The sequence below is a fragment of the Protomyctophum parallelum genome (genome assembly GCF_964188405.1).
Source record: "Protomyctophum parallelum genome assembly, chromosome: 14".
Classification (NCBI taxonomy): Eukaryota; Metazoa; Chordata; class Actinopteri; order Myctophiformes; family Myctophidae; genus Protomyctophum; species Protomyctophum parallelum.
In genome coordinates, this window is record NC_139709.1 from 50,369,294 (window position 1) to 50,396,805 (window position 27,512).

Consider the following 27,512-nt stretch of genomic DNA (forward strand, 5'->3'; position numbering starts at 1 on the left):
ATGTCTGTGGATGAAGCCAAAGGCACGGTTATGGTTGAGTGGATGGAGAGGAATGCAGCCAAAAGGAAGGAGGCAAGTGTCAAAGCCAGATGTAATTTATATGGCAACCTTATAGCCCATCATGTCCACTATAACGACTAATTTAGACCTGAGGCCAATTTGAAAAACGCCTTCTAAATCCTAACTTTTTTTTGGAAAATTCCAAAATATTAAAACTGGGAAAGCATCAGTGTCATTTAGATGTTTCTGTATAGCAACAGGATTGTTAAAAAAAAATGGGTATAACTACAATCGTATAGCTTTTCCTGGTCTTAATGGGTTAACGAACTATAGCCTACTGCCTGTCCAACATTAACCATGTTTTTTCTCTTGGTGTTTAAGTGTTTATGGATTTGTTAAGTCGGCCAGGTCAACAAGTATTCACCCTTGGTTGACAAATGTTTCACAGAAACCCTGCCTAACCTCTACCCATGTTCATCTGTGGTGTACAGGTGGATTTTGAAGACCTGAACGCCCACAACAAGGAGCTGCTGCTTCACCTCACCTCTTTGGTTGTGAAAGAGACTCCGTCCAAAGACAAGGCAAGTGAACACGGTTTCAATTTTGGCTTTTCCCGTAACGTGAAACTGATTGGTGGCCTGCACTGGAGATGTCCCTAGCCTTGTTTGTGCTGATATGTACCCCCCCCCCCCCCCCCCCCCCTCCCTGAAACTGCATTCATAGGTGTGTGCTTCATATAATTGGTCCTCACTAATTTTCATAATAATTTTGTCTACTGTGGCTCGGAGGACTAGACACGTCAAAAACCTGCTTACCAGAGACATAATCGATGATTAATCTAATAGAAACTCATGCTTTCTAGTTTATATTACTGGAAAGTTGGCATGCTGTAATGGAATCCATTGTACTTGATCTAAAACATTGAAATTGTTTGCTGGGGGAAAAAAACTGCCTAATGGTGGTCTGTTAAATCGCTGCTATGAAACACGAAGTAGAAACAAATGGGTACTTATCATGAGCATTAATGAGGACCACTATATGGATTAAGTTGTCCATGAGTGATATGGCTTGTTGCATGAGCTCATAGTGTCATGATAACTGTACACCTGTCTCTTTTCTTTCCCTTTGCAGAAATACCTTAGCCGCCTGCCCTCGTCCAGGATTCCTGCTCCTCCAACTGGTATGCAAATTGATTTTCACTACACTTCTGCTTCACATCCATTTTGGCATTTGTATATATATTGACTGTTTTCTCCCAAATTTCTTTATTTTTAAAAACAAAAGCCTCTGTTCCAGCAGCCGTTGTGGCTGAACAGACAGGTATACATGTTTCTCTTTGTAAAGCTGACAATCACCTTAAGCATTCAGATTCAGATTTTACAGAGGCCAGTTTCGAATTGCAGCCATCCGTAGCTGCCCTTTGAGAGCGGTTTTGAAGGAGTCAAGGGATTCACATGCCTTAATGACTGTTGGTAGGGCATAAATGTGCCAGAGTTGGCCATAAGCTATTATTATATTTAGATGTGTTAATGTGAAAACTGTTAATTTCTCTTCAATTGATAACGTAATGATCACCAAATGGGATTTAATGTGCTTTTTGTTTCAGTCTTTTAATACCTGCTGAGCTTAGCCTTTCACTTTTCGGTTGGGGTGCATGTCAGTCTTTAAGGGCAGCCCTGCCGATTTAACCAGACTGTTAAATCTGTGATGGAGCTCTGACATTCTGATGACACTTACTGTAGACTGCCGTTCCAGCACAAAGTCTTTGTTTCTCTCCCCAAGTGCATGCTGTAGTTTACTTTGGAATAATCTCCTTTCCCACATTGTGTAAAAGTCAAGTTCAATCATTACTATCACAACTCGGCTTGCTGTTTGACTTGCATTTCACTTCTTTAGTTTCCAGGCCTTCGACAAGGAAAACGTGCATGTTTGTGGCGCCACTTCAATCCACATCCGTAGAGCCAACTCATCCAAACTCTGCCCTCCCCTCAACTGGAACTGGTTGGTATTTACTTCACCCCCTGATCTGGCTACATAAGACTAACATGCATCTGTACATTTATAACTAACTCTTATCTCTCTCTCCTTAGTGGCCACCAAAAAGGTGAGGAAGGATGCCGGCGGCTATAATCGTCCCCGTGAGGAGGCGAAGGAGAACGACGAGGCCCAGGACATTGTAAACAACATGGTCAAAGGTCAGGATTGGGGGTGGAATCATATTCACTGTCCACTAGCTAAACTACAACTGGCTATGAACCATTGTGTTAAACAAGAAAATGTTTTTTGGCAAAGGACTATTTGTTTTGGGTTTTTTTAACTGACTCTAATGTTGCATATTCTGCACACAGGCCCAAGAGCATCCATGGCTCCAAAGGATAAAATCAAACCCAACAAACGGTCTGGTGTAATGAAGCCCCCCGATACTCAAACCAAGAAGGGGAAGGTGAGACAAATTGCCTAGGAATTGTGCCAAGGGAATCCAGTCAATCGTCTAAGGCTAGGCTAGTAACATGTTAAAGGGATAAGAGGTCGCTACACTTTTCTTCAAAGTCTGAGCTAACCCTACAATGCCTTAATCTGAAAACTCACCTCTTCAGACCCCATAGATATTTAAAAAGAAATAGATGCCTCATTGGCCGTTGCAGTTTGTTGGAGCACGGTGTGTTGAAGGAGGGGTGGAAGAATTTACACTGGGAGAGGAAGTACAACGGGAACTGTGGAAGGCACGTTGTGTCACACTGCCACTCAAGTGGCCCAGGCCGTAGCGTAACGGTCTGGGCACCGGACTGGTAATCCAGTCGCAGTGTGCCGCGGGTTCGACTCCCGGACCCGACACGGCCTTTACTGCATGTCATCCCCCCATCTCTCTCCCGTTTCCTGTCAGCCTACTGTCTGTCCCTTCAAAAATCAATAAAAGGCGTAAGCCGCAAAAAAAATATCTAAAAAAAAAAAAAAAAAAAAAACACTGCCACTCAAGTGATTACTGGCCAAGCATCTTTTCCGGGACTTACAGACCCGAACATGCGCTCTGTGACGCATGCTTCCGCGGGGCTTCGCAAGGAATCTCGGGAAAGTTTTGCCCTCCCTTGAGCACAAGCATGTGTATATATTTTATTTAACCACAGTAGTTGCAGGTGAAAGTAGCTGGACTCAAATTTGGTAATTCCTCTGAGCGCAAGATTGACACGTCAGTCATTTCTTGTAGCACCTGAGAAAAAATGTCAAAGCTGCTCCAGTGGCTATGCCTTCTGCAACTGTTGTCCCTGCTACTGTGACTCACTGGACTGGCAGATTTAGGCCTGAGGCGTGCTGGTAGACTCCATTTGTCCTTTGGTTTAATTCCCATTTGTTTCCTGCAGTTTGGAGAGGTCTCCCGGCCCAACCAGAGGTTTTATGACATGATCCAGGAGTTCAGAGAGACCCTGGACATGAACCCTCCCAAACCTATGGATGAAGTAAGATGTTAATTTGTTTTGTTTTTTTTGCTCAATGGGTGCATGCTGTATCAATTTTGTGAGAATATGATCCAGTTTGCTGCTCACATAGAACCCAGGTGTGCAACTGTGCGTGCATTTTAATGGATTATGTTCCATATTTTGTAGCCCTACCTACGACCTAGTATGTCAGCTTAGCACATCTTTGATGGCTTATCGCTGATCTCAGTTTCTCAATTCTGATCTTAATTTCTTTGTACAGGTAGAAGATCAAAAGTTATGCGTGTGCATCCGCAAGCGGCCATTAAACAATAAAGGTAAGCGGGCCATTCAACAATGTTTAAAGAAGAAACATGTTATCAAAACTAGGGGTGGGTCCCGAACCTCGGGACCAAGTATGTACCGAACCGAACGTCTCTATCGGTTCCCACAAACACGCAGTCACACGATATTTCTTTATTTTCTTCCCTTAATAGACGCGCAGGGAACAGAGCTGATCTACAAGCCCACACGTGTTGCATCAGCGACGTCTTGTGGCTTGCAGAGGCGGAGCTATCTCTCTGCATGGAGTTGAGTTAGTTGTTGAGGATTCAGACGGTGACACGCGTTTCTTAAACGTAATTTTCGTGAAGTTTATGGGAGGAAACTTTTAAGAGAGGGGACGGGAATCTTGCGCCTTGCCTGAGTCTTCACTGCATACGTGCGCAGCATTGAATCAACATGAGACGAGAGGAGAGAGAAAGCGTTGGTGCACTCACTTCGAATAATCACTATTATCCACAAATGGCTCAATAAAGGAGAGGATGTAATACTATTCATTATACTTCGTCTTAAATTGACATTGAGCTTTTTTGTTAAACAAACATTTGATCTCATACCATTTTGGAACCGAAATAAGGAACCGTTAAGAACCGGAATCGATAAGCAGAACCGGAATCGGTACCGGATTCGCAAAAATCCAAACGATACCCATCCCTAATCAAAACCTGTCATCAGTTTTGCATGGAATAAATTGTACACTACTAAATGTGCTATATCTCTTGGTCATCTCGGTGCTCCCATGTTTCTGACCTTTACCACTTACATCCTATACTTTGTTCCTATGAGGTCGCTGTAGGCAACGTCATGGAATGGAGTAAATCATTGTTGGTATCCTCTACCCTGCGGAGCCATGAGGTGTTGCCAAAACAGAATATTACACTAAAATGCATGTCCCATACAGTATGACTTTAAATGAGTACTTAACAAATGCGACATGAGGTTTTCACTTGACGGCTGATTATTTATTTTCCCTGATCTGTCATATTCCCAGAACTGGCTAGAAGGGAGATTGATGTAGTGTCTGTGCCCGGCAATGGAACTGTGCTGGTCCACGAACCCAAGACCAAGGTGGACCTCACAAAGTACCTGGAGAATCAGGAGTTTCACTTTGATTACTCCTTTGACGAGAGCGCCACTAATGACATGGTCTACAGGTAATCCTGTGGCCTATTTCTTTACTCCAGTGCTTCTCAAACCCCAATGTGCTACTGTATACAGCCACGGGCGGTCTAATTTATTCATTTATTTTTCACTCTTGCCATGAGGTGGAACAAAAGACCAGCTCATGCTCCATACGACAGCATACGTTTTTAAGCAGAATCTTGCAGATGACTTTCATTGGTCTGAATTACCTTTCAGTTTGAAATGCCACGGTTTACAACACCAGACGAGGCCTTTAGATCTTAGCAGTTCCCTACTCTATGCTCTAGGGATGCACCGAAAGGGAAATTCTTGGCCGAAACCGAATATAGAAAAGGTTGGCCGAAAACCGACTATCCGAATATGATTAATATTGTATATCTTTTTTTTCCTACCATGGTTGTACCTTAACCTTAATGCTACCTGATTTATGGCAAAACTTAAATAATAATCACTATTATGGGTCCATAAAACATTTATCCAGCTCTTTTGAATGCATTCATTGCATACACTATTCTGTGATATATATATATATATATTTTTTTTTCCTGCCTATTCGGGCAGAAATCGAATTGGCCGAAAATGCATTTTCTGCCGAATATTTTCTGTGGCCGAATATTCGGTGCATCACTACTATGCTCAGGTATTGTGACTTTGTGGGACCTATTTCCCTTTTAGACTGCAATTAACCACTGGAATCATCCCTGTTCTGGGCCAACATTCAGCAGAAGTGGTTAAAAGGACAGTATTAATTATATCCCCCCCCCCCCCCCATAGGTTCACAGCCAAACCCCTGGTCCAGTCGATCTTTGATGGTGCCATGGCAACTTGCTTTGCGTATGGACAAACGGGCAGTGGAAAGACCCATGTAAGTGTGTCTGTTCATAGTGCCGGAGAACACAAGATCACACATTTGATGCACTATGGGTTGAATCTGAGCCTACTAATGCAGTAGTTAAAATGTACCATGTGCTTATGGTATGTCACTTTACTTATTTCCAGACCATGGGAGGTGACTTCTCTGGGAAGCGCCAGAACAGCACTAAAGGCATCTATGCCTTGGCAGGTAAACCATACTCATACAATTTCCATACCAAAAACCATGTAGTCTTAAAAATGGCTACCTCATGGATTAAAGGTCGCAGTCAAGCATAAAATGCATCGCGGCACCACACATTGTATGCTTGTAGATGGCTCATTGCTGGTTATTAATTATTTTGCATGAAAACTTGGAATAAATGCAACGTCAATGTTCCTAATGAGCTCAGATGTAAGCAAAGGTCAATCTTCAACTGATTGACTATGGCATGTTACCAAAACATCATTATGCTAATTGTTTATGAAAAGGTGCTAATTCACAAACCGATTGGTTTGGACACTAGGTCTTACTAGCAACATCTTTCAGTAATCAGATTTTTTTTTATTGCTTTAATCCATGTGACCCCCACTAGGCTAGTTGGGTGTTAAACCACTTAATCCTGTATATTTTGTTGATGGGGTTCCCTAGCTTCACTGAAAATCTGATTCTCTTAGCTGAAGATCGCTGACCGTTCCCATTGCGCTGTGAGCTTGTCGATCTGCTATATATGGCTGAAATGGGGCAACTTGCAAAAAATAATTTGTCCCTTACACAGCCCACGATGTGTTCAGCCTAATTACCAGCCGGAGGTATGCCCACTTGGATCTCTGTCCATACGTCTCCTTCTTTGAGATCTACAATGGCAAGGTATGAAAACTATTAATCTAATAAACATGTGCTGTTGTACCCAAATGTGTAGCGATCACTTACATTTTCAACCTAATCTTTGTATCGGCCCTCAATGCTCATTAATAAGATGGCACAGTGTCTGTCTACTGACGCTGTTTCACTTATTGGTGGGCTAAGTATGGACACAATGCAGTTTGTATTAACTTGGAGCCTCCAATGGCAGTCATTGTCTTCTGGGAAGTTGGTATGCTGAAATGAAATTATACTTGCCAAACCTGCCTACTGGTGATGACATTGGTCGACCGGTTTCTGACTGTCCAGAAATTGTACAATTTTGTTGGTGACCAATCACTAGGGTTGCACGATATAATCTGATTACGATACCGTGCAACCCTACTGATAATTAAAAAAAAAAAAAAAAAAAAAATGCCGTATCGGAAAATGGTATAGTAAATGAACTCATTGATAAATTTACATTTTTTTCCTTCAATATAAATCAAACTTTTCTAGAACAAAAGCCTAATCAAATTTGTTGTAAAATCTTTACTTCTGTGTACTCTTTTCCAAGTGTCTGTTTTCACAACTGAATGACTACTGAATGAGAAGCTTACTGAATGAGAAGCTTTTTATTGAATACTATATTAAGAGGCTTTGGGCCTAGGGTTGTTTCCATTGTGGTCCTCTGTATATCGGCAGAAATCAACCTATTATTTATATAGCACATTTTAACAACCAGAATTGACCAGTGCTTCACCACAAAAGATACAAATTAAAAGCGATAATATCTGGCTGGAACTCCGTGCCCATCTGCAGGGCTGGAGCACTGTCGGAAAACGAGGAAGTGACTTTTTGGAGTGACTTTTTAGAGTCTAAAAAGTTTGAAAATATTTGAGTGAGAAATAAACGAAGCAGTACCCGAAAATGGATTCTATTTGATCAACTCAACTTCCTAGTAATTTAGAGCAATGTTTAGCTGCAAATGACATTGTGTGTGTGTGTTTACATGGCTGTCATGTTGGAAACGGCAGTAAATCAGTGGGACGCAGCTGGTGCTCCGAGGGTATTAGTCATTGGTCTGTTGCGGAGCGGTCATTATCCAGAAATAACAGACTGCTTAATTAAGCGATTGACCAATCGGAATAAAGCATTAAACAAAGCCATGTAATGGTTCATTTGGTCCACACACACCCCACCAATTAGAATACAACATGACAAAGTGTTCTGGTAGGATCGAGTGAACTTGTGTTTTGTCATTTCAGGTCTATGATTTATTGAACGACAAGACCCAACTGCGTGTTCTGGAGGATGATCGGCAGCAGGTTCAGGTGGTCGGCCTGCAGGAAGTGGGTGTCTCTGCAGCGGAGGACGTCATCAAGATCATAGGCCGCAGTCACACCTATACGACAACGTGTGTTGTGTGATAAAACAATGTTTTCTGTCTTGTCGTTTGTCGCATCAATTTACCACAATGCTTTGCGGAATCTGGGCGGTGCGTGGGCGGTGCAAGGACATGCGGAAACGCATCCACGTGTTGCCTGTTGTCCTTACGCTGTTAGCTGCGGGACACAGTAGCTATAGTAGCTTGGTGTTGTTTCAACTCGTTTGTGGTGACAAAATGGTTTTTTGGAGGAGAAAGAGGGCTCTTGTGCTGGCGATCTTGGTGGCGAGGAGAAAGAGGGAGAGGGAGACGCGCCAGAGAGAGCTTGTCGCCAGGAGATTGAGGCTGGAGGAGGAGGAGAGAATGCGAGCGAGGGAGATTCAAATGGCCCCTCCGGTCCGTAGGAGGCGGCGAGTGTGGGTCGATCCGATCTTTCAAGTTCGGAAACGGCTCGGTGACGGTCACCAGCTTTATTGGGAGCTACGTCGGGATGAAACCCGTTTCCACCAGGAATTTAGAATGTCTATCCAACAGTTCGATTTCCTGCTGGCGAGGGTGACTCCAGACATTCAGAAGCAAGACACTTTCTACAGGGAAGCGATACCTCCCGCTGAACGTCTTGCTATCTGTTTACGGTACAGTAACTATGTTACGTTCATTTTGTTGATTACCCACCTAGTAAATGCATCGTTAGCTCGAAAACTCGCCAATCAGCTAACGTGTGCACTGTGCAGCAAGGAATGACAGGTAGACTTAAATATGTTACTGTAAGCTGGAAATCATAACAGCACCAGGAATGTAAATGGATGTGAGGATGAAAGATAATATTATATAGGCTATATGCTTAGTGGATAGTTGTCTACTAAAGGCTGCTGGTGTTTGACCATGATACTGTCATGACACTGACATGATGTCAGTATCATGGTCAGTATAATGTCAGTATCATGACAGTGTCATGGTCAGCATCATGTCAGTATCATGGTCAGTATAATGTCAGTATCATGTCAGTGTCATGGTCAGCATCATGGCAGTATCATGGCAGTATCATGGCAGTATCATGGTCAGTATCATGGTCAGTATCATGTCAGTATCATGGTCAGCATCATGTCAGTATCATGGTCAGTATCATGGTGAGTATCATGTCAGTGTCATGTCAGTATCATGGTCAGTATCATGGTCAGTATCATGTCAGTGTCATGTCAGTATCATGGTCAGTATCATGGTCAGTATCATGTCAGTGTCATGGCAGTATCATGGCAGTGTCATGGTGAGTATCATGGCAGTGTCATGGTGAGTATCATGTCAGTGTCATGTCAGTGTCATGTCAGTATCATGTCAGTGTCATGTCAGTATCATGTCAGTGTCATGTCAGTATCATGGTCAGTATCATGGTGCGTATCATGTCAGTGTCATGTCAGTATCATGGTCAGTATCATGTCAGTGTCATGGTCAGTATCATGTCAGTTTAATGTAAATATGTCAGTATCATGGTCAGTGTCATGGTCAGTATATAGTCAGTATCATGTCAGTGACATGGTCAGTATATAGTCAGTATCATGTCAGTGTCATGGTCAGTATCATGGTCAGTGTCATATATTACATCAATCAATTATTATTATTATAATTATTATTATTATTAATCAATAAACCAAAAAGGCAATAAACATAACTGAAAAAAGCTGCTTATACTTTCAAATCTAAACCAAATAGTTGTGAAAGTGATCTGTCGGAATGGTGGGACTTTTTCTGCCGCGGGTCCCTGTCGGAATGGTGGGACTTTTTTCTGTCGGAATGGTGGGATGTTTACAAATATGGAGCATACCACCATTTCGACAATTAGAAGTCAATGTCGGAGTGGCAGCATGTCGGAATGGAGAGTGAACACCGTTTGGGGGTCATGCAAGGTGGAGAGAGCACCAAATACTTCCCAGCTCTGTTCAACTGGCTTTTTATAGATTATATAGTTACCTACTGTAAATCAGCGGGTCTTACACTTTAACATGTCAAACTCCATATTAATATGATTTTCTGCCGAGGATCCCCATGTGAAAAGATGTGTTGGGAACCCCCTGGTCCAGTGCGTCATGACGCACTGGACTCGTAGCGTTTTTTCCCCCCGATTCGGACGATATCACAATCATGATATATATATATATATATATATATATATATATATTAACACATTTTGCAACACACTTCTCACTTTGAGAACCACCACTGTAAAAGCAGTCATACAGATCATAATCCAATTTCAATTCAAAGGAGATTCATTGGCATGAGAAAACAAACGTTTACATTGCCAAAGCAAGTGTCACAATTCACTAAAAAAAGTAGAAAATGGGGGAAGTATATGCAGTTGGAGGAGGTGCAGCATATTGCAAACAGAGCTATGTCACTTTGCATCGTTATGTTAGAACATGGTATAAAGCTTTTTGAAACAAACTGTCACTTTGGGACAAATTACATTTATTCTCAGGACTATTGAAATAGTATGCAGACTCTGATATAAGATCTGTTTAAATCCAAAGTTAAACATTTGAATAGGAAGGAAGACACTGGAGCATCACAGACAGTTCAAGCCCTTTTTAATGCACACACAGGGTGAAGGTAAAAAATGACAACAAGTATAGGGCACATCTTTGTCAGGTCATGACGAAGATGTTACCTATACATAATTATTATGATCAAAATGTTCTCAAACTGTCTGATGCTCCACTGTCTAACCCATTTTGGGCGGGAACCCCTTTTGGTGTTTTAAACATTGTTATAATTTAGCTATTGAAAAATAGCAGATCTACAAGCTCATAGCGTGCTACGAGCTTGTAGGTCTGCTATTTTTGAAAAATCATAAAAATGTGGCGCAAATCTTTGAATATATATTAGGTCTAAATGGGTTAAACATTTGAATGTCGTGGGAAGAATTTAACTGTCATATTATAGATGCATTATGTATAAACTGTTTTTTTTAATATATATAACTTTTTTAATTCAGAAATGTCGACCATCTGAAAAGGATGTTAATTTGTGCACTCAATAGTTGCTGTGGGCTACTTTTGAACAAATGATTTCATCATTCAGCCATGCCATTGTTCTCCAGAGCCACTATTAAAGCAATGCCATTATGATTATAGATCCGGTATATATGGATGCTGAGGTTCTGTAATATTAATAATGCAGAGCTAACATTATCTTATCAACATCACTTGAACTTGAACATGTCAGTTCAGATTGTGTGTTAACGTTGTGATTATTGTCTCTACCTATTTTACAGGTATCTTACCACTGGTCACAACTACCTGGCCATCTCCAGCAGTTTCCGTGTTGGCCGCTCCACTGTGGTTGGCATTGTGCCCACTGTGGCAGCTGCCATCTGGAACACCATGGCTGAGGACTTCATGCCTGTGCCAAAGAAGGATGATTGGAAGGCTATATCCGATGTATTTGGTGAGAAGTGGCACTTTCCTCACTGTGTGGGTGCCATAGATGGCAAACACATTGCCATCAAGGCACCCGACAGATCAGGATCGCTCTTCCACAACTACAAAGGGCACTTTTCAATTGTCCTGCTGGCTGTGGTGGATGCTCTTGGCTTGTTCCGTGTGGTCGACGTAGGTGCGTATGGGGGTGGCAGTGACGGTGGGGTACTTGCAGTGTCTCATTTTGGGCGGGCTCTGACGAGGGGTACACTGGACCTTCCCGATGATGCCCTGCTCCAAAATGCTGAGCACCTGGGGCCACTTCCGTACGCGTTTGTGGCGGATTTGGCTTTCCCTCTGCGCCAGAACCTGCTTCGCCCATACACGCGTCAGTCGCTCCGCACGGACACCCACCGTGTTTACAATTACCGGCTGTCCCGCGCACGGCATGTTGTGGAGAGTGCCTTTGGTGTGCTGGTGACAAAGTTCCGAGTGTTCCACGGAGTCATCGAGCTCAACCCTGACCACGCTGAGAAAGTTGTGAAGGCTACCACCGTCCTCCACAACTTCATAAAATGGGGCCAGCAGGACGCAGCCCACATGCCTCCAGTGGAGCCTTCACATGCTGCAGGGGCAGCAGTCAGGAGGAACTTTGATGGTCTCCAAGTGCAAAACACTTTCAGGGAGTATTTTAACTCTCCAGCCGGTGCGGTGGCGTGGCAAGAGCGCCATTTGTAATCCCCTGTGTCTTTATTATTATTTTTTTTAGTTAGAAGATTATGGCCTGTATTTTGCGTGTCTTACCAGTGTAGTACCAGGTCTTATTCCCTAACTTGAGTAAACTAAAGACCTGGAGGTGTGATCAATGCCATTTGGCTATTCTGAGTGGCCAGAGAGCATTGATCACGCCTCCAGGTCTTTAGTTTACTCAAGTTAGGGAATAAGACCTGGTACTTAAGACACGCAAAATACAGCCCTGTGAGTTCCAATGAACCGGAGAGCGATGCCGTCCAGGGTCACCCATGGCGGTAAGGTCAAAGGGGAGGTTCCATTTTCTTCTTTTTTGTCCTTTTTAGTTAGAAGATTGTGAGTTCCAATGAACCTGAGAGCGATGCCGTCCAGGGTCACCCATGGCGGTAAGGTCAAAGGGGAGGTTCCATTTTCTTCTCCATTTAATTTGTCTTCTCCTTGGATCGTCACCTTGTAGTGGTGGAGAAGCTTGTGAGTTCCAATGAACCTGAGAGCTATGCCGTCGGGAGCTTTGCTCCTGGTAGGGTCACCCATGGCGGACAGCTCAAGGGGGAGGTTCCAGACGAAGTGCGATCCAACAAACACCAGACACATGCTGACATTCCAGGAGCATCACAACAGCTGGGAATGAGGATCTGAAGGCTGCAGCAGCATTGAGCCCCTACTATTCTTGGACTCTATGCGACTGGATCCTGACCCACATCTGTTAATGACTGCTTAATGGCTGTCTGTGTGCCCATCTCCCCATATGATGCAAACGCAAAGGTATCCTCCCGAAAGTGAATGTACACATGACATCCCTTATTTCACCTGAAAGTGGATGACCACCACAAATGAGCTGGACATCCTGCAGTCAAAATAGACCAAATAGACCAAAATGACCAAAATCTCCATCCGGCCCGGTCAGAAGCTAACAGCACTGTTACAAGCAACTGTCTACAAGCTACAGGTCCACAGTGTCATGGAGTACGCCTCACTCCATGACTCCATGATGAGTGCTCCATCTACAAATCTCAATCTACTTGAAAATATTCAGAGGAAGGCTCTCAAAATAATTTGAGTTGACCAGGAGGACACTGCCAGTACAACACTCTCCATCGACAGCCATAGCCACAGAAGACACATTGCTGCTGGGACCTCCAGGACATGCTCCCTCCACCACAAATCAGATGGCGAAACACCCACCTTATATGGCACAGCTCCAACACCCCCCCCCCCCCCCCCCCCCTAGGCTCCAATACACGCACATTGGACAGAACCTTTCTCCACACAGCTGTCTGTGGGTGGAACAGCCTACCAGAGCATGTAGTTGACTCCATCACAGCCAATGGCCTTCAAGCCTTTAAACGTGGAGTTCATAGACACCTCCTGACCACCCCCTCACACTGACTGTTGTGCTGCAGTGAACCGTAGGATTGGCCAATGGAAATATATATGCAGTGACAGATGACACTATGATCCCAGGTAAATGTCCCTGTGAAGCAGTAGTAACATGTAGTAATATGCATTATCAATCTCCCCACTGACATTATTGAACACACTGAGCTTGGACATATACTGTCTTATCACTGAAATCAGTATACACATGCTTTTTAAGTTTATATATACCTGAACTAAGTTGTTACATGTAATTTCTGATTGTGTGTTAACATTGTGATTGATTTTTCTCTTCCTCTTATCCAGACACCATGTCACTGGTAAATAATATCACTACATTTGCAAAAGCGTCCTCATACCAAAGTCCCTCATCACAGCTGAGTTGACACGAGAAGTTGATGATCAGTCTACAGTGAGCAGTGTCCCCATGAGCAAGTAACACATGTAGGAGCTCCACACTACTCCTCCTACTTCCACAGCTGACCTACGTCACGCTGACAAACCAAAGGATTCCTAGTGCAGCTACAAAATAAACTATCATCCGAGGTAACGTCCCTGTTAAAGCATTAGTAACATCTGTATTCTCCGATTCCCCACTGTCATTGCTCAGTGCAAACATGTACATCTGCTGTCTTTGATTCATGTCCACCTATCTCTGCAGAATGTTGAAGGAGTCAGTGGAGGAGTACCTGTCCCTGCAGGAAGTGCTGTGCCAAGTGGATAAGATGTAGGCCAAGCTGCTCAAAGAGGAGGCCTTCCTGGAGCGACCAGACCACCTGATCTCTAGAGCAAAGGTCAGGAAATTATGTGTCTGCCTGTGTAACTCTGTTAGTAAGATTGGATATAGACCGATTCCGTAGCAGTTTCATGGTCGCAGCCTACGTATTTCCTGTAGGCGGAGCCGACATAGCTGCAGGGTTTAAATCCTCACCAGGCACACCTCTTCTACTATAGTGAACGGCAGAGTGACTGATGTTTAGTCTGCCTCAAACGTTACTCTTTTACCTCCTTTTTACTAACACTAACATTACAAATATGCCCAGAACATCATGATGAACCTGTGTAGTTTATGGCTGCTCCAACAGTAGTGGCAATATAAAAAAGAAAAAGAAAACGGAATGTCAAAATATCCACCGCGACTTTATACCTCTTACTTTAAATGCTTAGTATGAGGTATAAAATACAGCAGCCTTGTGTTCATAAAACAGAAAGATTGGATATTGGGTAAGACTGACGTTATGTATCTTTCAGGACCTTTCACTGCTTCGTCTCAATGGCTCTGGTCTCAGCCACCTTTTTTATGTTGCCACTACTGTTGGAGCAGCCATAAACTACACAGGTTCATCACGATGTTCTGGGCATATTTGTAATGTTAGTGTTAGTAAAAAGGAGGTAAAAGAGTAACGTTTGAGGCAGACTAAACATCAGTCACTCTGCCGTTCACTATAGTAGAAGAGGTGTGCCTGGTGAGGATTTAAACCCCGCAGCTATGTCGAGTCCACCTACATGAAATACGTAAGCTGCGACCATGAGACCCGCTACGAAATCGGTCTATACTGCTGTGGTTGGATACCACCTCCCCAGCCACTGCAGATATGCTACTGTATGTCCAGAGATTATAAAAATACGTGTGAACATGTGTGCAGGTACTCTGACCTGGACCAGTGGATCTCCCAGTACCAGACAGCCTTCTCCAGCCTGCAGGCCATAAAGCTGGCCATGCCTCGGTGAGATGCAGTGATACTGTGCTGTCATATGTGCACTCCTTGCAAATGAACCCATTAAGACTTCAGCTCGATTCTACAAAATGTTTTCTAAATCATGAAAAACCTATGTTTCTATGTCATTGGTCCTGAAACTATTTCATATCAACGACCCCTAGCATTATATGTATTTGGCCTCCGACCCCCATCTCAAAATATGTTGTTCCAGGGACCCCACAGAAGCAAACATTTGAGTTAAAAACGTTTGTTCAAATTTGCGCCACATTTTCACAAATTTTCAAAAACAGCAAATCAACAAGCTTGTAGCACAGCACCAAGTGCCTCGTTATCAACTTGTAGATCTGCTATTTTTCAATAGCTAAAGTATAACAATGCTTAAAACACCAAAAGGGGTTTCCGTCCTGAATTTGTTAACAATATCAACCTGGTATGGCACTCCTACTATGCTTGACACAGTAGGTGGATTGAACTATTGGTTCACAGGCCTTTGTCTGGCTGGCAGAATGTAGAACAGCATACTATTTAGGATACTAAAACATCATCATTGTGAATATTGTTCATTGTGTAGGAAACGCCACTAGCATATGGGACGCTCCTTTCAACACTATTTCACTTGCATTATATTTTTGCTCTAATCCATCCATGTACACCTGAACTATAATTATCAACCATGCTTGTTAACATTGATGATTGTGTACCTCTCTTTTGCAGATATCTTTGCACTGGAATTGTCTATCACTCCATTTCCAAAAGCTTCCTCATACCATAGCCCCTCACCGCTGCTGTCACGTAGTGAGTACGTTCATCAGAGAAACGTGACACAACAGCCAGCAAGAGGATGGAACGGGGAACCTTCCAATTCCAAGACGGCCACTCCACCTCCTGAGTCACTTGGTAATCATGATATTGTAACACTTGGTGCAAATGGTCTCCCATAGTGAAGTACGTAGACAATGCTCACTTTCATGTGACCCAACAACATTAACAAATAGCCATTGAAAAACATGTCATAATCATTCATGCAAAGTCATTTAGGACGAATGGATCAGCAATGGCTATAGAAAATGCTCGATTTTCAGTCGTCTGCTGTGTAACCCTTTAAAAGTTTTGAAATGCGACACATTTGGAATTACTTAACTGCAGTGTATCCTGCAACCTACTCCGCATGACTTATTTAGTTATTAATTTGTTTCAAAGTGTGACTTTAATATAGTGTAAGCTGAGCTTAGGTTGCTACCAACCGAATTTACTTTTAGACATGGTTCAAACTAAATTTGCTGAGAGGGACCAAATGCTTAATTGTTGCTTATTTCTTTTGGTCCGGATAGCGTTCGCCACAGGACATTGTAAACGTAACCAAATATGCAAATGAGACATGGTCAGGCCATGGATCTATTGACAGAATAGGCTATTCCTGTGGAAGATTATTTCACTGACAAACTACAACAGAAGGTTGTTTTGTTTTTGGATATTATCAAATATCTGTGAAGAAAAACAGTGAGTACATTTAATAGTCATTAAAAAAGGAAAAGGCATGCATTTCAGGCTACGGACAGAGGGCGTAACCCCACACACGCACACATGCACACACGCACACGCACGCACACACACACACACACACACACACACACACACACACACACACACACACACACACACACACAGTCACACACACACACACACACACACACACACACACACACACACTCATGTCTAGCCACCCCTCTGCCGATTTTTAATTCATGACAAAAAAAGTCAAATAAGGGTTTCATTAACATAGGAATTAGGAATTGATTCTGCAAAAAACAAAAAACATGGTAATACATCAAATACATAAAAAAATAATTAGTGATGCACCGAATATTCGGCCGCAGAAAGAGATTGGGCAGAAAATGGCAAAAAAAATCATTTTCGGCCTATTCGGTTTCGGCCCAAATAGGCAGAAAATATATCACTGAATAGTGTATGAAATTAATGCATTCAAAAGAGCTGAATAAATGTTTTATGGACCCATAACAGTGATTATTATTTAAGTTACGTTTTGCCATAACCATTTATTTTGCCATAAATGAGGTAGCTTTAAGGTACGGCCATGACAGCAATGGTAGGAAAAAAGATGTACAATATTAATCATATTCGGATATTCGGTTTTCGGCCAACTGTTTCCTATATTCGGTATTCGGTTTCGGCCAAGAATTCCCTTTCGGTGCATCCCTAAAAATAATTGTCATCAAAAAAAAATATATGGCCGTGGCTCAGTGGTCCAGGCACCTTGGCTGGTGATCCAGTCTGGCAGTGTGCCACGGGCTCGACTCCTGATCCCGACGGCCTTCACTGCGTGTTTTCAGAATTGTCTGCGTTGCTTTGGTCGGAATTTTGTGCGTCCACCAGTGCCTGGTGGATAGCCAGGCGAAGTTTGTTTTTGGACCTGGCTGTAAGCTTGTCCATTTCATGGCCTATAAAATAAACAAAATGGTGCGTGTCTGGTTGCAGGTCCCGTCCGTCCCTCAGCTGATGCAGAACATCACGCTCGAAGGCGTTGGGCTGCTGTTCGGACGCTGTGCTGTTCTGACCCTGCCCAGACCCAGAGGCCGTCTGCTGCTGCTGACTGGATCCTATTCAACAAAGGTTCAACCATTTATTACATTGACTTTGTATTGTATTACACAACCATCATGTCAAATCTGACTATAGTCACACAAAGATTAAATCAAATATTACATTGGGGTTGAGTTGTTTTTGTCTTGGCTTTGTACAAGTGTTTATGACTCTTACCACTTTCACCATTTGGTGTCTCTGACAGAGGCTGACCAACAATGGCTGGTGGTCTGCCCTGATGGCTCCTGGTGGCAGGGTTCCACTGCCTGTAGGTGTGACTGCCTGATATGAAGTAAGATTTAATAGCATTATATAGAGCTTGTATTTTTTGGTGTTTGACTTGCAAATCCCAATGAGTTGTCTAAAGCTCTTACCATTTCCACTAGCTGATGGCACAGGACTCTGCTCAACCACAGCAGAGGCCTGTGGTCCAGTCAGATGACCGTACTGGTCACCAGTCACCTGACTGGACCACTGCTGGTTTGCCGACCCTGCCGAGGCCTGTGGTCCAGTCAGATGTCCTCTGCCTCTGCCTTTGCCTCTGCCTCTGCCTTTGCCTTTGCCTCTGCCTCTCCCACAGCTGGTGGCAGTGTGACTGACCTCTATGAAGTAAGATTTAATCGCAATTTCATATAGAACTTGAATTGTTTTTGGGTTAGATTCTTAAATGGAAATGGCTTCATTTGGAATGTCTTACCACTTTCAGCAGCTGTGTACAGCATGGGCCGGTGACCTGCCTGGTACCCAGGTACTGAGGTCGGCGATCTGTGGCCTGCTGACCGACTGGACCCTCGTCTTTTGGCTGCTATGAAGTAAAGTTTATTCATAATATGATATTGTGCTAGAATAGTTTTGGTTGCATTTGTAAATGTCAATGACTGTCTTTTACACCTTACCAGTTTCACCAGCTGGGGACTGCATATACCCAGATATATAGGGGTATAGGGGTCCAGGGGTGATGGGTCTGTGGTCTGCTGACCAACTCGGCCCTGCTGCTTGGCTGGTGTGCAGGTGTGCAGATGTGCTGTGACTGGCAACTATGAAGAAATTTAATCATATGATATTAAGCTTGATTTTCTTTTGTTGCATTTCTAAATGTCAATGTCTTGTCTGTACATCTTACCACGTTCAGCAGGCTGTGGACCTCTGGCTGGCGCTGACAGCAGAGACTGGGACTGGCTGGGCTCGTCTTCTATTAGGTAATGTTGCAAACATGTCAGTAGACCTTTCTATTGGATTTGTAAGCCCTAAAGCACAACTACATTTAGGATACATTGGTGGAATCTTTTTGGTGTTTGCTTGTGTGAAAAGTCTGCATTTGAGACCTCTTTCTGTACATGAGGAGATTATTCTGGATTCTTTAGCAACTTTAATCCAGCTCTCAAATGTTTGGAGTTCCGTCGTGGCTTTGTTACGACAAACCTAAAACTCTAGCAAAGTGTAATTTAGTTATTTGGATAACTATCACATGTTACCTTACCTGGTACATTCAGGTACACCAAGTCTAGGGTGTACTCTGGGTCATCCTCCACGGCCGCTGGTGACCACGTGTCAGCTCCACGTTGAGTTGGCTCTGAAATTGTATAAAGTCTAAAGTAAGGTTTCATGTCTTAACATTTAGAGCAACGAAGGAATAAGAAAGCTTCTGCCGGCTCCCTTCCATGAAGTAAAGTTCAAACATTTATTGAATTTGTTGTTCTTGTAAACATTTGTTCTGATTAATATGCATGTCTTATTTTTACCCCTTTCAACAGCAAACATGTCCTGCCTGGTAATCTGAGTGGCATCTGTAAAGTAAGGGTTAACATGTTATTGAATACAGCTTTATGGCTTGATGTTGAATTTGTTATTAGTTGTCTTATTACTAATATACATAATTCTCTTACCACTGTCATCAATGTAGGGGTGGAGGACATGGTGAAGCTGCACACTTCTTTCTATGAAGTTAGATTCAAACATATATTGTGTACACCTGTATGGTTTGGATTGGTGTTGTTTGTAAACTGTTATGATTAACATGCATAAATTGCATATATTACCTCTTTCAGCAGGAAACGGCGAGCTGGGCACCTGATATGGTGGCAGACTTCTGTCTATTAACAAATGGGAAAGAAAATGGAGGTTCAGAATTCCCAAGATTCAAAAGAAAAACAAATACATGAACACATTTCCAGAAATGTCATCATAGATAAGGTAAAATCAGCACTATTAAAAGTGTACAGATGCTTAGAACTAGAATCATCCTAGGATTCTCTCACGACTTTACAAAGGTCTTCTGGAAATGCAAGTTCACAATACATTGCATGTTAACGAAAGGTGTGCGACAAATTTGATAAACATCTTGGGAGACAATCTTTAAATTCTCCAGCTCAGAAAAGAAAAACCAAGGCTCTGGATGTTAGAGATGAGGTGATGCTAATCTTTTTGATAGAACTGTGTTCAGTCAAATTCACAACCACATGGTGAATGTCTGTGTAGACTGGAGCACCACCTCAAACTAATTATCTATATTATATATACAGATATATTAGAGAGGTTATACATATTTATATTATATAAATATTATCCCCACAATAGTATATAACTATATACTATATAAATAATTTAGTTTTAACATTTTTCATGAGGGGTTAATGGAATAGCGATGCTGGCATTACATGTAGACCAGGGGTGCCCAGTAGATCACAAGGGCTGTGCAGGTAGATCACATGACATGCCCCTAAAAAGTATTAAAAAAACGTTCAAAGATATTTCTGGAATCTGCCACTTGAATTAAGGGGACTTGATTGATTGACATCAAAAAGGGCCTGTCAGCTCAAACCCACTATTTTGTTTTCAAGAGTGTTGCTGTGCACAAATGTCAGTAGCATTACAGATTAAATACAACAAACCCTACATATTCCATTTATCCCCCTCTATTTCCAAGTGTATTTGTCTTGTAACGCCAGCTCTGCTATTCCATATTTAAACTATTTTCAGCGATGGTATACTATTCTTTTTTTCGGCGGGTAGATCTTGTTGAGCTTGTCATTTTGAAAGTAGCTCTCAAGTTAAAGTGTGGGCACCCCTGATATAGACAATAGTGGGGGAAGATGGAATTGTATTATTATTTTGTATACAACTTTGTAATGCTACTGTTTGTGTGCAACAGCAACACTCTTGAAAACAGTTTTGGAATGTGGGTTTGAACCAACTTAGCTTTTTGATGTAAATCAATCAAGACACCTTCAAGTAGCAGATGCCAAAACATCTATTTCTCCATATTTAAATTATATATTTTTAGGGGCATGCCATGTCGTCTAGCTGAACAGCCTTTGTGATCTGCTGGGAGATTGCGATCTACCTTTTTTGCAGCCCTGGTGTTATTTCATTTTATTTTTTGGCAGTGCATTTGATACTTTATCGTATGTACAAGGACAAATAATGTAGCAGAGGCACAAAGACTGAATAGAAAAGCAAAACACTGTAATGTGACAAGCATTTATCTGTTCTTTTCCCAAATAAAAGTAAATTACAAAAAGGAAAAAAGGCTCTAAATGTGTGTTAAGTCTTGCATTTGTTAACAGTCATGAGTAATATGCGTCTCACCACTGTCCGGGAAGAGGTGGCGGCTGTGACCTGCTGGCTGCTGCTGATGCTGCATTCCATCTGAGAAAAGTTCCAAACTTATTTATTGTGTACAATTCTTTAAGGTGTTGAATGTGGAAACGGTCATGAGTCATGTGTATTATTTATTACCTGCATTTCCAGCATAGAAGGGCTCCTGGGAGTCCTGGCTGACCTGCTGCTGATTGCTGTCTATAAAGGTTGAAAGATATATTGTAAAACTTAGGCCTGTTGTGTGCTGCCTCAAAACGTTCATAACAAATATTTCTCTTACCATTTGGAGATGGGAAATTGGAGGATGTTTCTCTCTCCGTCACGTGGGGCTCCAGAAATGACATTATGTCATACAGTGGCCATTTGTGGGTGACTCTCCCTTCACTGCCACTTTTCGGGTTTCTTAACTCCCTCCTCGTCCTGGTGTATTGGCTCCGGAGGCCTGCCCACCTATCCAAGCACTTTTGTGCTGAGTATGCAAGACACGGAAATGAAGCATGGCACAAATCCAAAGGGACACCCAGGATTTTTTTTTTTTTTTCCATTTGGGGTAGATATGTACTATAGGCCTATCAAAACGTTAAAGAATGATTCACTCAATCAACATGGTTTGTATTCTGTCCTATTCAATTGTTGCCCAAGGCAATACACTGCAGAGGTCTGGGTTTACTCTACTCTACTCATCATACAGTTACAGTGGAGTCTACTGTATGATGCCTGATCCCTATACAACAAGCATCTCTCCTTCATATTTGTTTTACATCAAGTAGGCTTATACCATTTCTTGATTCCAAGCAGTGTATAATCACAGTATGATACACGTAGTGACAGGAATACAAGCAGAGTGGGCACCTCGATCATAAATAGGCTATTTTGTCCAAAATGTAGAAGTATTTGGAAAATGACCTTAAGTAATATATGTCCATGATTTGGACATATAGCCTCAATGCTGCATCATTATTATCTTACATCCTTCAAGGTATTGTTTATTGGGAAAATGAATTTATATAGAGGATTTGTAGCAATTACGCCAGAACTTTACACAGAGTAGACGCGTGACTCACGTACCTGGTGTAGCCGCTATCATTGCGGCCGAGCTACACCAGGCTTTTCAGCGCGCGTTTGCGCGCACACGCGAGACCCGCATACGCGCACAACTGGATGCGTGGGGCACGTGTACACACGGCTTTGAAAAGCCGTGTGTGGCTCGACCGTATAGGGAATGCACTTGAATACGGTTTTCCTTCTGAATATATTTGATATTTGTGCACAGTTACACACGCATTCAGAAATGCGCACCGGGAGCGCACTCGCTATTAGGCTAGTTTGCTAGCGCGCTCCCGGTGCGCATTTCCGAAGCACACATGTAGCAAAATGTTAGAATTACTATACCTTATTGTCTTATTTAAGCATGTTCAAATCACTTAAACACATTTTGATGTCCTTTTTTACATTTTGGAACAAATTGCCTATATTTAATAGAGGTGCGCACAGACCCAATCCTTGCATGGTGCCAACCTATGCTGTTACCCATCCCATGCCATCTTATCCTACGTTAGGCTATATCTCGCCTACTTACCATCTACGTCTATCTCACGACCAATAGCCACAAATGCTGCCCAGCGCATGTCCTTGCGCATATAATATGGATGCTGCTTATTATAAATAATGGGGTGGTTGCACACACCAACGACCAGTCTTTCATCAAATGATGCCATCGCCATGATGCTCTCCTCTCGTCTGCGTCCCTGGGGGGTTACTAGCCTGTATATCTGCACACAATCAGTGCCAGATAGAATCTACAAATCTGGTACTGATTGTCGAACGAACTTTCCAGAACGTACCAGACTGGATCGGGACAGTTGCGCGTAACTTGGAGACTCCAAGTTGCGTCCGGGCGCACGGCTGTGTCTCCACGTTATCAGTACCACTACCACAGTAGGTGCCAAGTCTGGCACTGATTCCGTGTGTATGTATAGTAGCCTCCAGGTACGCAGACTAGCAGAGAGCATGGCATCATTGTGGAAAATTAATATTTTCTGTTAGCAACGACTCTATTATTTTTAATAAAGCGCATCCATTTTACCACAACACACGACTTGCTGCATTACAGGCTGTTAGCCATGACGCAGACGTCGATGGTAGGCTATAGGCGAAATATAGGATAAGAGATGACATGCGTCTCCAAGTTGGAGCCTCCAGGTTGCGCCTGGGCGCACGGCTCTCTCCTATCTGCAGTCAGACCGTTCACCGTTACTTCAGGAGAGGAGACGATAGATTGAAGAGTGCATGCCACTGCTTTGGCATTGCCACTGGACACCTCGATGTTAATGTTATTAAAAAAATGAGAGAAAAAAAAACATATTTGAACCATAATCTGAAGTAGGCCTAATGTACAGTAGGCCCATTGGGCATAGCCAACACGGCACATCATTATCACATCTACATTTATCCTTCAACATTTCATGCCCAAAATGATTGTTTGGGAGCAGTAGCATTTTCAGAAATATAAGTCATGGCTACGACTCTTTCATAATCTCCAGTCCAATGCGCACTGCCCATGCGAACTGAAAACATGTTCATTCATATTAACAGTTTTATTTTATTTTAACGACCAAGTCCGTGCAGTCAGGCGGATAACTATTGATTATGGGTCGGGGGTGGAATAACAAACTGATGCGAGGTGGAACGAGAGATCTGAAACTTCACGGAGTCGACGTGACACCTGCATTATTTGATAGCTTGCATGCAATCTCTTTTGATATGCTACTGTACTATTTCTGCAGGTTAGGACTCGGAGTAGCTCCGGTCCATTCTGCCAATGCATATAACAAATGCAAATAACGGGACACTCAGACAGTATGTCGCCAAGGGTTCACAATTTATTATACACATACAGAATTATATATATAGCTGAGTACATTTGTATATTCACGTACAGTCGTACAAGTAGGCTACACGTACAGCATAGGCACTCAGATCATAACACAGGGCAGAATCATATAAGCATTAGGCTATATGGACCAGAGGCTGCTAGGTTAGGATCGTGAATGATACAATGCATGCACCTTGAATTATAACGTTTGTTTTAATTTTCTGTTCGGCCACGACGGGCAGGGATTATTTTTTCCTGTTGAATTGCTTACTGGAACAGACCAAACTACTTTACTTAACAATAACAACATTTTTGTTCCGAAAATGCATTTCCTCCTCCGCGTCTGCACTCTGCTTGCTGAATAAAAACAACAACAGAGTGTGAAAAGACCGCCCAGTGAAGCGTAACAAACGGACCTTCTCTCCTATTGGTTGGGGGGTAAACCCAACCCTTTTTGTCTTGTCTGAAGTCCCACCCTGTTCTTCAGTCTTTCGACTACAAAATGTTTTCTGTCGCGTGTCTTGCCCCCCCCCCCACATAAAACAAGTTTGTCTGATTACACCACGTGACTCCCATTGGAAATGAATTGGGAGCTGTCGTGTCTGATGCTTTTCATCAGACAAGACAAAGATCTTTGTCTGATAGGTGTGACTGCGGCCATAGAAGTCGGCAGTGCTTGCAGGTAGGCTACAGTATATTAATGCTGAACAATGTCACCCATGTTTGTGAAGGCTTTGTTTTCAACAATGGCAGATCTACAAGCCAATCTACTTCCATTTTTAACCTATTAAGACCTGAGACCATAGTCTACAAAATGTCTTCCAAATCCTGACCGTTTTCTGAAAAATGAAAAGGTTTGAGCACCAGTGCACCGATACATGTCAAGGACCAACTGAATTATCTTTATTTGGCCACAGACCCCCATCTGAAAATATATATTTTCCAGGCACCCCAGAAGCAAATATTTGAGTTAAAAATGTTCACTGAGAAATTTTCAAATATTTGCACCTTTTTCCCAGATTTTTTTTTTTTTTTTTTTTTAATGGCTATTTTTCAACAGCTAAAGTTACAAATAAATGGGTAAAAGCTAAGCCGACACAGACAGACTGTTCTCTTCTGTCACTCCTATAGGACGTCTGGCCAGACGTCTGCGAATGCCAACTCGTCCCGCTCCCACGCCATCCTCCAGATTGTCCTGCGATGCAACAACCGCGCACGGACCTTGCACGGAAAGTTCTCTCTGATCGACCTGGCTGGGAACGAGCGGGGCTCGGACGTCAGCAGCAACGACCGTGCCACGATGATGGAAACTAATGAGATCAACCGCAGCCTGCTGGCCCTGAAGGTATGGATATAAAAACGATCTCTCTCTGTTTCTGGCACAACAGCGCCCCTACTGGTACTAATAGTCATACTCGTGCTCATTTAGCCTCATTAACGTCACATACATGGGCGGACACGGACATTGCTGTTCTATTTTTGAGTGGTTGCACCACTCAAAAATAGATCTACACACTCACAGAGTTTGAATGCTGACTGAGAAGTGACAGTTTTGGAAATTATATGAATATTTTACTAAATAACATTCATGTTAAATAACATTCATGTTAACTAAAGCAGATTAATAATCTAAATATGCAACATAACTAGCCAACCCTATTTTACTTCCGTACAAAGGTATGGCAGACTCTGATCGGAGTTCCCCAGAAGTTATTTCTTGCCAGCTTACTGTTTTAAAAGCTGAGTTAAAGCTGACATATCTCAGTTGTCCTTTAGTGACCTCTAAAGGCAGTGATCGGATATTATTATGAATCCATGAGCTGCAAAATACGGTAGACTATTCTAAAATGCACTTCAAAATATTGATGCTCAATATATATATTAGTTACACATGCACTCTATTTATTGTAACTTTTTTTTCTCCAGTAATTTGTACTCTGGGCTCTTAATGAATAGTGTTTCTCTCACTCCCACAGGAATGCATTCGCTCCTTGGGGAGGAACGGGGACCATGTGCCGTTCAGACTGAGCACCTTGACGAAGGTACTCAGAGACTCCTTCATTGGTGAGAAGTCCAGGACCTGCATGGTATGTATACAAACATGGAACCATTAAAATGCCTACTGGCATCCAGCGAGTTTCGGAATAAATACATTTAGTAAAAGCAATGCGTTTTAAATATTTAGGTGCATGTCAATCAATGCAAAAGGCAACCTTCCTTCAGTAATAACATGCACGACTACAATATGCCATTGAGACACGTGATAAAGAAATAATTGTGCAAAAGTCATGACTGTTGCACCATTTCTCCTACTGCGGTTTACTCTACAAAAAATAAAACAGTCACTGTTAGTTCCTACTTTGTTTTTGCAAATGATGACTGTCGATAATGGTGGCAGCAATAAAAATGTATGCTAGAAATTACTCCTGGCTAGAAGTTTCGTATAGGCTCTATAAAGCACCATAGGCTAGCAATTATGTTGGCCTAGGACTTCTCTACTTGGAAGTGCCTACAAAATTACAAATGCACTGGTATTTGGGTCTTTTTCTCCAACAGATTGGAGAAAAGTAAAGACCTGACGGATGAAAAATGCTTTAAAACCATGCAAATGACTGGTGCTCAGTTGGTTAACCATGAATAATAACGTACCGGCACCTTTCCTCCTTCTCGCCAGATCGCACTGTTGTCTCCAAGCATGGCTTCATGTGACTACACCATGAATACGCTGCGCTATGCGGACAGGTAGCCGTTTATTGTGTCACCAACCATGTATTGTAATGTGTATCGTTACACCTGACCCTTAACATGCATATACAGAGAATGTCCATGCAGATGCAATTCACCGCTTGATTGGGTTTTCTTGTAATTTCTATTAGGGTGAAGGAGTTGAACGGTCCCAAGGCCCCGCGACCTGCCAATGCAGCAAAACCCATAAACAGCAGCTCATCAGAGGAGGAAGAGGAGGAGGAGGAGGTCAGATTGGACACGGCTCCCAGATATCCTGACTGAAATAATAAGTCATACTAGTCTCTGACATTTCATTGATTGTTTTCCTCTGCAGGACTCGATCCAGTCTGACCCCTACGCCCTGGTGACGGAGCTAGAGGACAAGGTCCAGGGCGAGATACAGGTAGAATTTCCCTTGACTAATGACATGTCCTTGTTACTTTTTGAGACGGTTTCCGGCTTGG

At 42.6% G+C, this 27,512-nt stretch overlaps 1 protein-coding gene across 1 annotated transcript; it reads left to right on the forward strand.

Annotated features, from left to right (window-relative positions):
• Positions 1-27,067, forward strand: LOC310871381 (kinesin-like protein KIF2C; the record flags this gene model as incomplete). The annotated part of the gene is made up of 16 exons (XM_083782866.1): positions 1-72; positions 492-581; positions 1,132-1,180; positions 1,897-2,001; positions 2,091-2,195; positions 2,349-2,443; positions 3,360-3,455; positions 3,697-3,751; positions 4,747-4,909; positions 5,673-5,763; positions 5,898-5,961; positions 6,530-6,621; positions 7,863-8,011; positions 25,453-25,666; positions 26,298-26,408; positions 26,996-27,067. 16 exons carry the CDS (start codon positions 1-3, stop codon positions 27,065-27,067), a joined length of 1,623 nt encoding a protein of 540 aa, XP_083638992.1.
• Positions 27,068-27,512: the final 445 nt, after the last annotated feature.